At 42.5% G+C, this 18,326-nt stretch overlaps 1 protein-coding gene across 2 annotated transcripts; it reads left to right on the plus strand.

The window, feature by feature from the left end:
- The first annotated feature begins 644 nt into the window (after nucleotides 1–644).
- On the plus strand, nucleotides 645–15,090 carry shox (shox homeobox). Of its 2 annotated transcripts, none has more exons than XM_069892545.1 (5): nucleotides 645–1,034; nucleotides 4,350–4,558; nucleotides 7,696–7,753; nucleotides 8,962–9,050; nucleotides 14,862–15,090. In XM_069892545.1, exons 1-5 carry the CDS (start codon nucleotides 794–796, stop codon nucleotides 14,871–14,873), a joined length of 609 nt encoding a protein of 202 aa, XP_069748646.1. In that variant the 5' UTR covers nucleotides 645–793; the 3' UTR covers nucleotides 14,874–15,090. The 2 variants fall into 2 exon arrangements, with proteins under 2 accessions (XP_069748646.1, XP_069748645.1); XM_069892544.1 differs by lacking the exon at nucleotides 14,862–15,090 and adding an exon at nucleotides 12,336–12,692.
- The last annotated feature ends 3,236 nt before the right edge of the window (nucleotides 15,091–18,326 follow it).

Below are 18,326 nucleotides of genomic sequence, written 5' to 3' on the forward strand. Positions count from 1 at the left end.
TCATGTTCTGTCGGTCTGTCTGTCTGTCTGTCTGTCTGTCTGTCTCTCTGTCTCTCTCTCTCTCACACATACACACACACAGAGGCACAAATGTAAACACAAATAGTTATTTTATTTTCTCCATAATAGTGCAAACCAATTTCACGTTTAAATAAGACGTGCGCAGCAGTTTTTGGACATCTGCATATGTTAGCTGTTCAATTAGATGCAAGCATTCTACAAACTTTTTTAGTCCATTAAAATTTGCGTAATTGTTCCCACCAGCATTCGCTGTAATTGTGATGTTGTGAGCAAGCCTCACACCCACTGAACTCGGCACTTTCAGTGATTTCCAATGTAAATAGTTGCCATACGTCTGGGGTGTTTATCCAAGTAATGGGAGCGCAATAATAGGGTTGTAATTAAATTAAAAGAATCCTATTCGGTTCCTGGAATATTGGAAGAGGGAAGGGGGCGGGGAGAGGGAGGAGGTGGCGGTGAGATGTACAGGTTGCAAGATCCACGCGTCTGAGACGTACCCGGCTGAATAATTGCTGAGGAGATGGAGGGAGCGAGAGAGGAAGGGGGGGGGGGGGTGGGCTTTGATCGCCAAGTATAAATACTCTGATCTCAAATAGTAACACATAACACCAGGGCCAGTCTCCCTTCGCAACACCCGTTCCAATATCATCGAACAAGGTGCTCAGTAAAATAACAAGTCATCATTATAAAACCATCGGAGGTGGAGGGGGGGAGGAGGATATTTTGCGCCTGGCTCGGAGCCTGGTCGTGGAGAGAAGCGAGCGAGCTAGCCATGGAAGAGCTGACCGCCTTCGTCTCCAAATCCTTCGACCAGAAAAACAAAGATAAGAAAGAGGCGATCACATATCGGGAAGTTTTGGAGAGCGGGTTAGCTCGTTCCAGGGAACTGAGCGGCTCCGATTCCAGTTGCCAGGACATCACAGACACCACTCAATGCCCGACGCACATTTACAAGGATATAGAGAGTGAGAACGAGAAGGTGAAAGAATTAAATTCGGCACGAACTTCTGAAGGTAAGCACCTTTGTGTTTGGTCTGTCTGTGCGTGTGCGCGCGTCCGGGTGTGCGGTGTGGCAAGTTGATAGAAATGTCTATACGCCACCCGATTTCACTCCGAGTAAGTTACAGTCTTGAAGAGACAGGAAGCATTCCTCTCGGCCTATTCCAAGGCTTTATATAGATTGCGCACCGACTACGGTCCCTGCACAGAAAAGTTCGCTGCAATGATCCGGGAAACGGAGATTACTTGCGGTGGGGCTTGTGATGGATGAAAGTATTTGTACAGACCATTGGAATGGCGTAGATTACGTGGTTCCCCCCCCCCCACCTCACTCCCCCCCCCCCACCCCATCCATCCATCCCATCGCATGTCTCAAGGATATTAACAGTTCAAAAGTGCATGAATTCGACGGACTGCTGAACGTCTCAGACATTGTTGCCGCCTAGCTCGTCCACAGCGAGTGGTTGGCAAAAAATAATCGCTCTTCATGCGACCCCCTCTCTTCCCAATTGCTCTTTTATACTCACCCAACAAACGACCGGGCAAATCACCGAACTATCAGCTAAAGGGATCTAATCGGAGACAATCATTTCCCATCGTTTCAATTGAGAAAGTAACCGTTGCTGTCCCCCCCTTTAATATTTTAATTCACTATAAAAGTGAAGAATAAAAACAATGGAGTGAGAGTGCGTGTGTGTGTGTGGAAAGTGAGAGAGGGGGAGGGGGAGAGAGAGAGGGAGAAATAGGGAGAAGGTGGGGGATATTTTTTTATTTTTAAAATCAGATGTGAAGTCAAATGCGCTCACGGTTCAATTGTCTACCGAAATTGCACATGGATGTTTACTACAAAGATCGTTCACTGTTGGGTGATGGGATTCATGTGACGCCTACACCCCCCCCCCCCCCCCCCCCACACACACACACACAGCGTTGCAGTATCTAATATATATATATATTTACAAAGTCTGGCAACTACTTAAAATGTCCTCAATTGGAATGCGAAATGCGCAGAAATTAAAGAAACTCTATAGAAAACAGCGATTGTGTTATAAGGTTGAGGCCTTCAGTGCTAAAGAGAGCATTTGTGAAGTGCTGTATTGTATACCACATTCATTATGTCCAATCTATATTAATATTTCAGTTTTATTCAATTGAAGGTAATAACACATTGTTCGGCCGCTCTTTATTGCCATTCATATCTGTGCAGAATCCAGCCAGTGACTTGAAAGAAATCATGGCATCGTCTTCTTCTAATGTAATTACCCCAGATGATCGAATGAACTGCAAATCTCAGAGAGATTTTAAACAAGGAGGGCAATCTCCATTGGTGTAAAGAGGATAGTTTATTATGAATCATATAGTTCAGGGGAGACTTGGCGAAGATTCATTTATAATAGTCTCGGATTTCATTCTCCTGTAACGTTATTATGGAAAACCTGGGGTTAAACAAACACCGAGACTTGGCAAGACAGGATATTGAAAGATCAAAGCATTTCTTGTGACAGATTCTACTTCTCTTGATTCTCACCTTCAAGCTACACTGAAATACAAAAAAAATCCATTTGAGTTTCAGCGTGAAACATAATTATATGAACATTAAATGTGCTTTTCTTCGCCTTTCATTCTCATGTATGTACTGATCTAAAACGCCGTCTCGCTGGTAAATAAATACGAAATATTCAAATACGTTCTGAATTATAAGTATTTTCTGACACTCGATAAATTGTGTTCAACAAATACACTCGCGTTCTTATCAGAACCAAGATCTGACACCAGCAGTGAAAGGACTGCGATAACACGTGCATTAATCCCGACCAGGACAAATAAGCCAGAATTGTACGGCACAATCCAGGGATTTATGGTTCAAACGGCCGAGAGGGACAAAGCCGAACATTAATTTATTAACGTTCATTCCTTCACTTTATTTTGGCGAAAGTATTTGGAAATGCAGGGCTCGGCTACGGTAAAGTGAAGAACAGGAGCAGAAATAAACTGGCGTTATTTTTATGGTGAACGTGTACATCATGGAGTTGCACAGCACGATTTTTTAAACATCTTAAATTCGGAAAGGAGACGGGCATACCGATGAATGTTTCCCTGACGGCGTGAATCCTCCGCAAATATTAAAGTAGGGCGCCTGGAAAGGTAGTGTCCCCCCCGCCCCGCCAACCCGCCCCTCAATTCGGCCACCGAGAGAATAAGTCCCGCAATAATGGGCGAGCCAGCCCTTCATCGATCCCTACGGCATGACGGTGCGGATAAGAAATTCAATGCTTAATAAACCAGATGACCAAAACGGGGGACAACGAAAAAGAAAGTTTGCAATTTGTACAGATGGCCGGCTAGTGGATTCTAGTAATCGTATATTTAGGGTGGCCCGGCGAATTGTACAGGCCATGCTTCAGAACATAATGGAGACGTGTTATAAAACAAACAGGGGAAGGTGGAAATTCTGCTATCTTCGATTATAGGATTCAGCCGTCTGACAGTGTTTGGCAGTTGGAAGCTTTCGTGTTGTGGTGTAGACTGAAATACAAATGCTGTTTGGCACTCACCGTGATCAAAGAGTGTGTTGTGCGGGTAATGACAAGAGAGAGAGGGAAACAAAACACAGCAAAACCCGCACGCGTGTTTAGGCTCCTTAATTGGAACATAGAGTTTACTTGTCTGTGCCGCTTTGTTCTTGAAGGAATAAAATGTCAGTGAGACATTTTAAAGGTGCGACTTTTCTCCCATCCGCGCCAATTACCCTGAAAGATTTTTTTTTGGGGGGGGGGGAGGCCGCGTCCCTTTTACAGGCCTCTGTCGTGAGACTCAGATCGAGAGAATACTAAACAGAACAAGTAGATCAGACAGATCCGGGTATGGGTGCAGCTGCGGAGAATTCGGAAAGAAAAGTTAACTCCTGCTCAGAACTAGCACCGACTCATCCCACTACTTTGTCAAAAGACAAGCTGGGAGGGGAATGGGGTTGTGCATTAAAAGAGGGGGAAACTTCCAAAGAAAAGAGAGGGGAAATTTGTTTTGTAAGTTATAGTGATGGTTAATTCCCCTCATCCTCACCACCGCCTTCGATTATAGTCGATCCATCAGATTTATTCAGTTTGCGGCTGCAATAGTTAATACAGAAGTTATATTTATGTGCCAGCTTGTGGGTGTAGTGTATGTACACTATGTGTGTGTACTTGTGTGTGCATATGTGGAGTGTGTGTGTACTTGTGTGCGTGCGCGCGCGTGTCTCTCTCTCTCTGTGTGTGTGAGAGAGAGAGAGAGATCCCTTCCCCCACCTTCTGCAGTCTTGGGTCACCAGACAAATTCATCTGTTTCAGGTATTTATGAATGTAAAGAGAAGAGAGAGGACGTGAAATCGGAGGACGAGGACGGGCAGACAAAGTTGAAGCAGAGACGTAGCCGGACCAACTTCACACTGGAACAGTTGAATGAACTGGAGAGGCTCTTCGATGAGACTCATTATCCGGACGCCTTCATGAGGGAAGAACTGAGTCAGAGACTAGGGTTGTCCGAAGCTAGGGTCCAGGTGAGCTGGGTTCAATGGGAAGACTTAACAACACCCTAGAGGGAGACTTGTTTATGGACCCACGCGGTTTATCGACCATCATTAATGATCGTCTTTAAACAATAAATAGTCCTAAAATAAAATTGCATTTAACACTGCAAAGCGAAGTTGGAATTCAGGTAAAAGACCAACAAAGGGAGATTTTTGTCTTGGAAGTAGAGCGTTTTCACGTCACTTCATCCTAGTGGCGGCTTACTTGTGTTGGTAGCCCTGCATTATTCAAAACAGAAGGATTTCAAAGTCTAATCACAAATCACAGTTATGTCTGTTCGCAACGAATTGGACTTAACCTAAGATTTTAGGATTATGTCTGAGACTAAATCCCAGATGATGATATTATTGTTTAAAAAAAAACGAATATTTTTTAAAAAAGGAAAATATAATCATTTCGGCTCGTACACGGCTAGAATGTTCAAGCACTCGTCCCCAGCTCGTATTCATCGAACTAGTGTTAAACGAGCAAAGGAGCAGACAAGAGAGAAATAAGCACCTTGGATCACATTTCGGGAAACACACACTACATTTAATGTGATGACTTGAACGTTAGGGTTGATTAAAAGCAGGAAATAGCAACTTAACTGACTAAGTAAGTATACGCTTTGCATTGGAAATGATGAATTGCTTCTCTATGGAAAGTGTGCATTATCTAAAATACTGGGGGGCGCATTATCTACCAGCCAAATTGCGTTTTAAATTGAAATCTCTGGGGAGGTGTCCAAGCCAGACAAATAGACAAACAAGTAGACGGAGATGGAGAGATAGACAGAGGATAGATTGGAGCGGGGAGACACCTACCCCGGTTAATAGCGTAAGCGCCGATTAGTAACGCGACATCCATTCTCACGGTAAATGGGGTCAGCGCGCCCTGACTTGATATAATTTCGGCAGAATTAAAGCCTTTCGCGAGATCAAATATAAAATTGTCTCTCGTCGACTCGGCGTAATTGAATCCGTTCGTCAGTGAATGAGAGGGACCATTGTCATTCACTGTGGCATGGTGAATTGTCATAGGGAGAAACTGCCCACAATTTATCTCGCAGAAAAGGCAGGGATGGGTCTAACTCTCCGGGAGTAAAACTGGGAAATATAAATAGTCGGTCGCAGGGAGTACTAGACAGATATAACTTTTCGGATACCACGACAAATAGCACTCTCCGGATAAAAGGGGAAAAATATAACTCTCGACCCAGAAGGAGACCATTCTCCGGTTAAAGGACTGTAACTCTCCCGGATAACGGGAGAATAGAATACATCAGCTGCGGATTAGTGAGGATAAGTCGGCAACAAAATCCATTTTAACGAAATCCGGGCGACTGCGGATAACATAGGTGTTATTAACCTGCAGCTTTCGGTGTCCTCCAAAGACTCACCAAGCATCTGTCATTGCGTAATTTAAACTTATGAGAGCAGTGAGGGCCAGCCGGTAATTCAATTACACATAATATATTTTCGTTTATGGCGCAGGTCTAAATTAAATGTCATTATTCACTGTCGCTAATGGAAATCAAAAAGAAATCATATTACCGCCGTTTCCAAAACGCAGCATTTAGTGGTGCTTTAATAAAGCATTGATTGTGTAAAACGGGCTGAAACAATGTAGTTGTTTTAACTTAACATATTTGAAATCGACATTCGGCCTCTAATTGTAATTGATCTGTGTATCTCACGAGATTTAACCCAATGGGTTCGACCAACCGTTCCGTCTCCCTATTCTCCTCTGTAAATACATTATTACTGCATTTACGCTCATGTGGATATCTTTCGGCTTCCAACCAATTAAATGTGTTAATGGATTGGTGTGTTTCTGTTTAAGGGCCACCGTTACCGCCCATAATTTTGACTAAAACTTTCTCTCTCTCTCTCTCTCTCCCACACCCCCTCTCTATCTCTGTGTGGGAGAGAGGAGGTGAGGTGGGGGTCCGGGGGTGGGATGGGATGGGAGGTAATAACTTTGGCCTTATTTTCTAAACTCGTAAACCTCTTAACTTCCCATCCCTGATGACAAAACAATAACTGAACCGTAATTATTTTAATTAAAAAATGTTTCCTGACGCGGCTTGGTAAATTTAAAGCTATCACCCCGTCGATTTCAGATGTCACACGTTACACGAGTCCAAATCAACCAAGTTCACGTTGTTTTGTAAGTCCAGTGGCTACTCCGTGGCAGAGCTGAATCACCTCAATAAATATATATACTTTAAAATAAAATATGTTAAGTTGTAGCAGTTGAATCCATCGGTGAATGAAATCCAGTTGATTTATTGTATATTTAAAGGGATGAGGGGAGAAGGAATATTTATTAGATTTAATACCGCATTTTCAACATTTGGGTAAGGCTGAGATATTCAAATGCATCGGGTAGAGCGACGCAGGAAAGACATTGAGGAGTTGCCATGATGTAGCTTCCATATTTACATTGGCGATTGTGACCTAATCCTTACTTTAAACAGTAAATCCGCTTCATTGAGCCCAGAACACACTACAGAGCATTACGAAGGTATCTTGGGTAATTAAACAATGCTGTTTGAAGTTTTTGTATTCACTAATTATACGATTTCAAATGACCATTATTAAAGCAATTAAAGGGAGCTTCGAGGTATATTTGATCTAGGAAATGCAATTAATATTAATTAACCGCGTGATCATTTGGCAAATGTTGCAGAGATCAAAGGATGGATTTATATTTTTTTACATGCTTGTGATGTCTGCAGGGTTGGTCAGATTGAAGCGTCCAAGCTTTCGTTTCGCCGTCCACAAACCAAAAAAAAATCCCAAAAAGATTCGCTGCTGTCAAGCAGAGCAACTTTCCACTGCGTTACACTCTGTCAAATATACAAACAAAACTGTTTATTTACTCGATCTGTGTCAGAAGAATAAGTTAATTTATGCCTGTCATTTTCTGAGGGCGGTTTATTGAAAGGCCACAAAGATATCGCAGCGGTTTCTGTGATTAGATTATTTACCTTACTGTTTCACATTAGTGACATGGTGGTATAGAAATCAGTCTTCGTCAGTTGACAAAGTGAATCAAAGCAATGTTTATCGATTAATCTTCGGGACCGATTTTAATGCATCTTCCCCCTCCCACCCCTCCTCAGGTTTGGTTCCAGAATAGACGAGCCAAATGTCGGAAGCAAGAAAATCAAATGCATAAAGGTATTGTTTGTCGTGAACTTGCAATATCCCAATCAACCTAACCCTCCCCCAAACCCGCGGCTGACTAATTTCGGGTAGATACACAATGTAGGAGAAACTCGGCAGGATGAAAGGGGCTCAAGCCCGAAACATTGGTTATGTATCGTTATCTTTGCTCCGTAACGTGCGCTCAGCTGGTCAGCTGAGTTTCTCCAGAATCCCGTTTTTACTTCGACCACGGTGTCTGCAGACTTTCGTGCTTCGTTTCGGGTTCGGTTTCATGAAGCGAAAACGGAGAGCTTTCTATTTCAAACCGAAACAACAACCCCCTCCCATCCCCGAATCAGAAAAATATAACTGCATTTAAAAGGGATACGCGGCTGGGGTGTGCCAGAGTTAAATGTGCTTTTCATTTGCTTCCAGAAGCTGTGTTAAAAAAAAATTCTGAGTAGAATTCCCTCCAGACAAAGCAAGACCAGATAATAAGACACGTTGGTCTGTTTTCCCGGGAATCCCACCCCCCCCCCCCCCCCCCCCTTAACAGAGGACACTCCCTCGAAATTATTCCCAAGGCCTTTCCCAATTCGAATTCTTGTTACATTTTAATTTTTTTATTTGTGGGAAATAATGAGTCTCTGTAAACTTTGGCGTCTGAATGCCATTGAATGTGCAGGTGTGATTCTTAAACATGGATTCAGACATGGATCTGAGGTTTGACATGAACCAAGCCCTTTCCCTGTAAGATCCCTTTGCATTAATGCGAGGAACCGAGCAGTCATTCCTGCTATCTGGGACAATATTTATCCCGGACACTAAAAGACCCTCAAACAACAGAGGGGCAAGGTACCAGTGCAGTTAGAGAACAACTAGGGCATGAAAATAAAACGTTTTTCTTTAATAAATTATTTATTGTGAATAACTTTTTTGGGGAGGGGGGTGGAGGAGTGGCCTGGTCTTGCCCACATCGCTTTTGATACGACCTTGCAATGATTGCAGGACTTCAGTTCAAAAGTTTCCTAATGTCTGAAACAAACTCTGGGAGCGAGGAGAGTGGTCATGCAGGATGTTTTTGTAAACGTAAATTGGCAAGAAGGTGTTCTGTGGAAACTGAAAAGCAAGATCACCCTTTATGATTTCACGCCGAAGAAATCCCCTCTCCCCCAGTTTGCAAACATTAACAACGGACTTTGCATTGACAATGTCATTCCTTTCTCACTCCCGTTTGCCAGGAGTAATATTGGGAACGGGAAACCATTTAGACGCCTGCCGCGTTGCTCCGTACGTCAACATGGGAGCGTTAAGGATGCCCTTCCAACAGGTACCTGTTTTAACTCTACTCTCTTTGTCCAGCGTGTAGCAGACCAGTTTAGTAATTGATTATGAATTGGCTCTTGCGACGTTCCCAGCGGCCACTCGAATCTCCTGTGAATCAGTGACGCTCACACAGTTGACAACGACTTTAAATTTTGGAACTCACTTTTGAATGTAATATTGTCAGTCGCGCCTGGTTGGGATAAACGGACCATGTTTCAGTGCTGCAATTCTCCCAAATGCATCGCTCGAAAGATTTGATGATTTAGTCCGTTTTATCAAAGGGTAATGTGGCCAGCGCTAAACCGCGTCGAACATGCCTATATCCTTTGGTTCGCAGTGAACGAATTGAACCCTTCTCGCTTACCCGCAAAACATGAGTGTCACCCGCTCCTTCCTCGAGTACTTCTCAACCTTCTCCTTTCCACTCACCTACCACCTTCTTTTCTTTATCAATTTTTTAATTGAAATTGAAAAATACAGAGTGTATAAGAATACATATTAAAAGTAAAAAAAATAAATGACACATAAATCATACCAGTTCATCCAAGGTGCTCCGCATTCTCAATTAAAGAAATGATCTTACAGTAATATTTCATTGTGAAGAAAAGATCTAAGCCCACTACAACAACGAAGCTGTTTGGCAAGGAGAGGAAAAAAACCCCAATCAAAATAATAAATTACCTTATTAGTCAATTATATTAGCATTTCTGCATTCATATTAAATCAGAGATTCGGAAAATAATTCATAAAAGGTCCTCACAGTGTTTGAAAATTTAAATTCAAATCAGAAATACCACCTTAAGTAATCCCTTACTAACCACAGAGCACCTATGGCATAGGTGGTATGTGAGTTGGGGGCGGGAAGGTTGAGAACCCCTGCCTAGCTCATCATGGGACTCTCCCCACTTCCCCCCACCCCCCCAACAGCAATATAATGCCAAAATTGTAAAGACTGGCAAAAAGAATCGTGCTAGCAATTAATTTCTTGCGCAGCTTAATGAAGGCAATTTGATAAGTAGTTTGGCAGCGAGAAGAAGAAGGATACATCTTGCACAAAGAACACATTTTGCTTGGGTCAGGATTATGATCAGATCCAGACTTCCGTGTAATTGGACGGAATGAAAACGGCGCATGCAATTGGACCAGGAATGTCTTTCTCCGGGCTGCCTTTACAAATATTTTGTAACATTCTGAATGGAATTTACATTGCACGGTAGAGTTTACATTATAGACTGCTTGGGGCACGTCAACCTGCCAAAAGGTGTCACTCACTTTTCTTTCCGGAAAATTTCATTCTTCCCTTCTCTTTAACTGATATTATTTCAGACAGACATAAGGTACATCAACAAATGCCATCTGAACAAAAAGAACCCAATGCAAGAGAACATTATCATTCATATTTTTGCTTCAGTCATGTTTCTCTTCCTTACTATTGAGCTCAGTTGTCCTATATTCTCCAATATCATAGTTATCTACCAAGGCATAGCATGAGTGTACAATAGGAGATATGGATACGAGGCTCCACTGTATGATTCCGGCTCCATCTGACTCCCCCCCCCCCACCCCCACACTCTCCCTGTTTATCTCTATCACTCTCCGTTTTTCCACATTACCTCTTAGATCATTCATGCCTGTCTGTCTGTGCCTGTCTCTCACATCTTAAGTAATCCCTTACTAACCACAGAGCACCTATAGCTCAGGGAGAAAAAAGGTTGAGAACCCGGGCTCCAGCAAAATAATGGGTTGGGCAACCCTCATTCCATCTGTATTATTATGGCCTGCATCCCTCTCCCCCTTTCCTCGCAAGCTTCTTCCAAACATCTTTTAAACATCCTAATTTCATGAGCCTCTTCCACATTGTCTAGCAGCACATTTCAAATATGCTCCGATATGAAAAACAGAACTGAAGAACTCCTTTACATTCCCCCTCTCCTTAAGCCCCGATCCTTTCTTTCTAGATTCCCCTTACCCCAGAAAAAAAACTATTCCATCTATTCTCTTCATGCTGACATAATTATATAAAACCCCATAAGGAAACCGCTGGTGAAGTGCCAGTGAAAATATATCTAGTTTATATTGAGAAAGTAGAACTTAGAATATAATAAAAAAATGTAAGCTTTAAAATGTTGATTGGAAGGGGGAAAAAGGGGGGGGGGGAGAGTTTGAATTTGTTGGCTGCATTCATTTCTTGTCATCAGTTTGGGAGCTGATAAGAAGCTCTTTATTTGGTAGGGTAGTGTGAGACTAACGTTTTCATCTAGTTTGAATGTTCCAGAAAACTAGACATTGGGAAGTGTAAATAAGGTGATATTGTAAGTCGGGAGTCAGTCTCCTTTATAGTTAGTGGGCTGCTATTGGCAGTGCTTCTTGCTGTAACAGAGTGTTCACGCTTTGCAAAGTGATTTCAAGGTTATTTTTTGCACCTGTGCTTGCTTCCAAGAAACCTCGAGTCCACTTTAACAATACAGCTCTCCTCATCACCGCAGTCCTCCATCGCGCTGTTTATATCTCTTTTTTCTCTCTCACCGTATTACATATCTATCACCATCTTTTCTAGCTTCATTCACCTAGCTAGATGCTTCTGGTACAAGAGCGACAGTGAGATATTTCACGATGAAGTTATCTTCTTAAATCGATTGTGATATAATTCTAGAAGTTTAATTCAATCCGAACCAGAAGAATTAAAAAATTGCTTTGGTAATTCGAAAGTCTAAGTCTATGATGCAGTGATGGGGTTTGTTTTGCGAGCAGTCCAGCTAGACATCTCAAGCATCTTTCAACAAGGCACAAGAGAGCAGAGCCGAGTTACAGAGAAAGTTTTTTTTTAATCAGATGGAGTGGAGTTTGCTTTTCAAGGGTCCGATAACAGCAGGCCAGAAGCCGTCCTTGATCTCAGGTAGATCAAGGGGTGCAAAGCCCACAGCCCCTGCGGGATCAGCATTTTAAAATATTACACCTTTGGAAAGGGAGGGGTGAAAAGGTAAAGGTCCCATAATTATCACGTAAAACGACATTTAGAATGTAACATACATCAACTTCTTTAACTTTTCTCTACCATAAGCCACCGTGTCCAGCGCCTCTTGGGTTAGATAGGATTGGGGGGGGGGGGGGGGGGGAATAAAATAAAACGAAGTCAAATGAAAATTTCTCTGACTTGCTGTCAGATATTTCTTTTAAAAAGGTACCGAGAGATGATCTGTTTGTGCATAATTAGCTTGACTATGAATCCCCCCAACTGCAAAACCAAAGTCAACCCCAACTTTTTTTCCACTTCTCTCTTCAACTCCAGGTTCAGGCGCAACTCCAATTGGACGGAGTGGCGCATGCGCACTCGCACCTCCATCACCACCTGGCGGCGCATGCTCCCTACCTGATGTTCCCCCCACCGCCGTTCGGGCTGCAGATCGCTTCCATCGCGGAGTCCGCCTCGGCGGCTGCAGCCGCGGCCGCCGCCGCGGCCGCCGTCAAGACCAGCAGCAAGAACTCGAGCATCGCCGACCTGAGGCTGAAAGCCAGAAAGCATGCCGAGGCCCTGGGGCTCTGACAATCAGCCGAATCGGGCTGCCACCGTCTGCACCCACCCCACCCCCATCACTCCCAGTGCCCGACTGGCGACCAGTGTCAAACTTGTCACTTTCAGAAACTCCTCTGCTACTATCAACAGTTGCACTACAAGATGCAAATGCAAGGTCCCAACACGGGAGGCAACTCCATGCCCGGATCTCAAGAGCACTTCTGAAAACCAGTCTAAGCCAAGCTCTCACAATCTCAAACACAAAGCACCCATTTTTCATCCAGACAGGCACAGACAAGGGCGAAGCCCGCTCTGCCCGAGGGGCAAACGGGCAGGGGGCTGGTCTGGGGCAGAGAGACCGCACCTCATTGCTGTCAAGGCTCCGATCTCAGTTGCAAGGTCGGAGCACGACAAATAAACGTTTTGCTTTCCTTTCAATTGGGGCTCGGCCACTGGTCCAATCTGTGTCGATGCACTCGCGTTTATATGTCCATGAACAGTTTGTATCAACACCCAGTCCGAATTTAGACCTGAGCGAAATTGCCGACACTTCAGGGCGAGATGCTGGGGAAAGATAGAGGAGGGAAGCCTGGTTCGGAGTATTCTAACCATTTCATCTCGCATTTTTGAGTTTACCCGCTCTCACGGTGACACCGAACTGAAGGAGGAACTCTGTCAAGATGACCTGGCTGGGGCTGGTCTCCACTTGAAAATAAAGAAAAATAATCAAGAGCGCTTTCTCTCTTCGATATAAATAAATAGGGACTGAATGCAGATGTAACTGTTTCTCCAAGGTGCCCCCCCCCCCCCCCCCAGTGCTCAAGGACCGTTCACTGCACGTAACAATACCCCATTAAATATATATTTCTATAGAAGCACTGTTGGATTTCGATGAAGTCACGGAAGAAAGATGCCGGAAAATCCCAGGACGGGTTGGTTCTTGAACGAACCGAGACATCTTCTTGCAGGAAGCAGCAATAATTTCTCTCTCTCTCTCTCTCTTTCCTCATATGAACTCGACGTTTCTCGAGGAGGTCCCTGGCAGTATTTTGACGCGACGACTGGCTTTAGTTTCCAGTTAGAACTCCAGCAGCGACTTTTGAACTAAGACCTGGACGTGGTTGGGAGGGGGGGGGGGGGGGGGAAGAAACTCGAATGTTTCCTGATTTTTCTTCTTTCAATCGATTTATAAATTGTTTACAATAAAATAAAGAGAAAGCGCAGAAGAAGAAAAAAAAAAATCATAGCATGGTGGATAGAATGAGTTGTTGAACAAAATTGAAAACAAATCTCTTTGAAGTAACGGGTACAGTGTAGATTAAACGGTACTGATATCGGTGGTAGCCTGGAGTATTTAATGTGGCAAATGAGCTTTTCATGAATTTTTTTTTACGGTGGAACGCAATTAAAATGCAGTCAAGTGCAATACTGTAAATATCAGAAGTAGTGCGGTGAGCGTAGAAGTTCGCGCAACGTTGTTACAGAGCCAGCGACGCGGGTTCGAACCCGGGCATGCCTGTAAGGAGTTTGTACCTTCTCCCCGTGACCTGCGTGGGTTTCCTCCGGGTGCTCCGGTCTCCTCCCCCCCTCACCTTCCAAAAATGAAACGTACGGGGTTTGTAGGTTAATTTGATCCATTTGGGTGACCCTACATCAAAAAAAAAGTGAGTTGTCTCGTCGAAATTAGAGAGAGAGAGAGAGAGAGAGAGAGAGCAATCACTTGTCGGAACAAGAAGCTGGTGAATTGCTACGATCACCAACATCGTATCTCTAAATTCGTATCTCTACAGGGCAATTACTGAATGGTATCTTTAAGATAAATCATCGGAACTGTTTTTTGGGGGGTGGGTGGGGGGGTGGGTGGGGGGGTGGGAGGGAAGGGTCAATCATGTGCCATAATTCTTGGAGCTAAGCTCGATTAAGTGTGTAAAACACGGCTCTTACAGGTCAGTTTTTAAAATGCAGAATTACGATTAATAAAGTTCCAGAAACATAATTTTACACCGAGAGCAAGAAGTCAGTGCTTAAGTTTAATGTCAGACACCTACAGCCGTAAACCCGCCGCACTGTTATAACCCCAGCACATGAACGTTTTTTTTATTTATTTCTTGTATTTTAAAATTTTTATAAATGTGATATATTTTATTATGTCGTGTGTAAATGTCACTTGCTTTGCCTTTATTTTTATATTTTCAATCTTGCTTTGCAAATTTCTGAATGAGACAGGTGTAATTACTTTGCATTGTTTGTAATGTACAGCAAGTTGGAGTTTACAAATATTAATAAAAAAATTCATTTCAGGGATGCAGATAATTAATAAATAATTATGAAGCCTAGCGCCAGATCGACAAACTCATTGCAAGATTAGACAGTGACCCAGCGGGACGGAGACTGAAGAAATGCATTCGTTTTGTGAATTTCTGCAAGCATGCCTACACATTCTGATTTACCACACAGTTCTATAACTTCGAGTCCAGAGTGTATTTTGTTGGATCATGCATATTATGAATGTACAACTTGTACATGTGAAGTTGCAAATAAAATTTAAAATATTTGTATAATGCGTAATATTCATTGAACACGTTTCGATGTGCTCCTTTAAGTTTGGAATAGCATTTTATTTTCTTTCATCGCTGTCTTCCATTTCTTGGAGGATCTCATCGAACACACCTTCACAATTCAAGCTGTCAGTTTCGGTCAGGAATTAACCCAAATCTTTTCACTTAAAAAAAAACCCCTTAATCCCACGATTCCACAGGGACTGAAGAATATTCCGTCTGGAGAAGCAATTTTGTTTTAAATGTTTTGGGCTTTTGTGTTTGACAACTCGAGGATACCGACGTTCATGAGGGCCAGATTACCCGGTCTACCCAGGTTAGCAAAGGACAGGGACATTTGCATCATTTCTGAATACATTGCTTGCAAAAATTCAAATATTTCCATGACACATCATTATCCTTCGGATAAAGTTTCGCCTGTGTTATTAAAACGAATGAAATGGGTTAATAGATCGCTTGCACAGTAAAGAAATGGACAAACGCCAGTCCAAAGCAAGAGTAATGACGTTGTATCCTTTCCAAAAATCCCATGTGACTAAAAGAAACCTGGTTTCCAAAGCAATGATTTCCAATTGCCCTGACTGCTGCTATGTGTCAGGAACAAATCTTCCATCTTGCAGTCAAAGTAACATAAAGTGAACGCAACTGATCGTTGGAAGCAATGTCCCAATAAACCAGCGGCTTCAGTTGCTCCTTGGTCCATCTTACCTAAAAGGTCCACTTGATTTTTCGAACTTGAATGCATCTCGGGTGACTCAAGGCTGGGGTTTAGCACGCGATTAATGTCACAACCCTGAGATAATTCTTCGAGCTATTTTTTCCCCCCTCTCTAACCCAATTTTATTTCATTCCTGAGATTTGGCCAGCAAGACCTTGAATGTGACTGCAGACTCCCTCAAAACTTGTGAAGGAACCTATTCTACAAGAGGGGAAGTACATCTCAGCAGTATGTCCTTAACACAAGACATGTAGGATTCTACACTTGTGCCCAAATTGCATGTTAGTTCAATCTATAAGTTGTGAGTAAATCATCAGTTTAGAGCAGGATATTGAGTCCGTTATTGTTATTTAAGGGTAAATGCATTACTGCAACTCATTCTCCAGGCAAGCAAATAAAAATGAAAGTTCATGTCTGAGTGAATTATCAGTCTGCAACGTCAAGCATTATACAACAGCTGAAAAAATAATCACGAGATTAACACTTACTGTAAAGAAGTCATAGAAGTGTAAATATGCCAATCGCATAACAACGTCAAGGCAAAGGCCTCTCCAAAGTTAAACACAAAAATCAGTATTCTTTAGTCTTTAGATTTGTGTGATTTTACTGTTTACTTCAGGAAAGTATGGTCTGGTGTACTGTTCACCTGAACTGTTCAGTGTCTCTGCCTGTGAGGTAGATGCAAATTAAACTCAGCATAGAAAGTTATGTCCGATCCATTTTAGTTCAACTACTCTTTCAATGTCCTAAGTTATTGGCAAGCAACTCTTTTGGCACTGCAAGTTACTTTTCACAAGTACAGAGTTTCATTCCTTCAGTTTTTAGTTGTTGGAAAGGTAATAAAATTCTTCAACTTTTTTTTCCTGTCTCTCTCAATCCAATTTCTCTTTCATTCTTTTTATTTCATTTTCTGTAACTGATTTGACATTTAATTCACCGGAATCGTAGATTCATGCAGCATGGAACAGGCCCTTTGTCCCAACTTATCCATTGCCAACCAAGTTAGCATTCTGGGCCCATTGAGGTCCACCTTTGGTTGCCTTCTTGCGCATTTATTTGTCCAAATGAGTTTTTTGAATATCATAATTGTACCCATTTCGATCACTTCCTCTGGCAGCTCATTCTAGATATGGACCATTGTATGCACCTTGGTTTAGACCAATGGTACTCAACCTTTTTCTTTTCACTCACATGCCACTTTAAGTATTCCCTATGTCTTATCTGATCTGTGGTTAGTAAGGGATATGAGTGGAAAGAAAAAGATTGAAAATCACTATGTTAATTGTACCTCATTGACTCGTTATGTGCACGGTTTCCTAACTCCAAAGGAAATGGGCCAATTACAATTTTTCTCAAGCCAAATATTTCAGTAACAATTGGGTCTCGAGCAGTGATTCTCAACCTTCCCTTCCCACCCACATCCCACCTTAAGCAATCTCTTACTAATCACAGAGCACTAATGGCATAGGGATTACTTAAAGTGGGATGTGAGTGGAAAGAAAAAGGTTGAGAACCACTGGTTTAGACTGAAGGTTTGGAAACAAAAAGAGCAATCTTCAGTTTGATTGGTGGAAGTGGTGCAAAGTTCCATGTGCCCTGTAAAGGGTCACTGCACAGTCTCACAAACCTATTTATAGTAGATTGTTGTTGAAGAGCGTGGAACAGATACAGTAAGGGCAAGTTTAATTAATGGTGAGTCATTGCCATTGTAACTTCTGACCTATTACGTTTAATGCTACCGACAAGATTTGGTGCCATGTTGGAAATCCATTGAAGGCACGGTCAGTGAGATCCAGACTTTTATTTTTAACAGAAGTTACATGAGACTAATTTGATTGTAATTTATGACTCAACAATATATTGATATCTGTAGAATGTTGGAAAAAATCAAAATGCTAAGGAATAATATGAAAGCAAACTATTCATCACTCAATACAAAAGTGTTTATTATGTCAAATGACCAGTTTGGATTTAACCATGCTTCGACTGTTCCTGGTTTGCAGGCTACCAGACAACATGGGTTGAAAGTCAGGAACAAAGTTGGATATCATTCTTACCTGACTCAGTGGATTTTAACCCCTACTATTTTCATAGAATTACAATATTTTTGACACAGATAAAGGCCATTCAGCCTATTGTGTGGGTGCCAGTTAAAAAAAAAAATTGTTCCAGAAAAAAGTAGAGTCTCAGCATTGTTCTGCTGGGTCCTACTGTCTGGTCCTGATGCCAATGGCTAAGTACAGACTTTAAATAGCCCGTTAAAGGAGTCAATGGTATTTAAAAAAGAACATCCTGCAACATAGAGGCCTGTGTCCAAGATGATGGTGCTAGGCAGTGTACCATGAGATGTTGCAGACTTTGGGGGAGCAGATGTGGGGAGAACATCTCGCAAAAGAATAGGAGATGAACCTACAGGATGATACCAACAAGTGGATCAGCGGCTTAAGGACTCAGACAGCCTGTGGTCTGTTGACTTGTGTTAAAGGACTC

This window comes from Narcine bancroftii, chromosome 7 (assembly GCF_036971445.1).
Source record: "Narcine bancroftii isolate sNarBan1 chromosome 7, sNarBan1.hap1, whole genome shotgun sequence".
Taxonomy (NCBI): Eukaryota; Metazoa; Chordata; class Chondrichthyes; order Torpediniformes; family Narcinidae; genus Narcine; species Narcine bancroftii.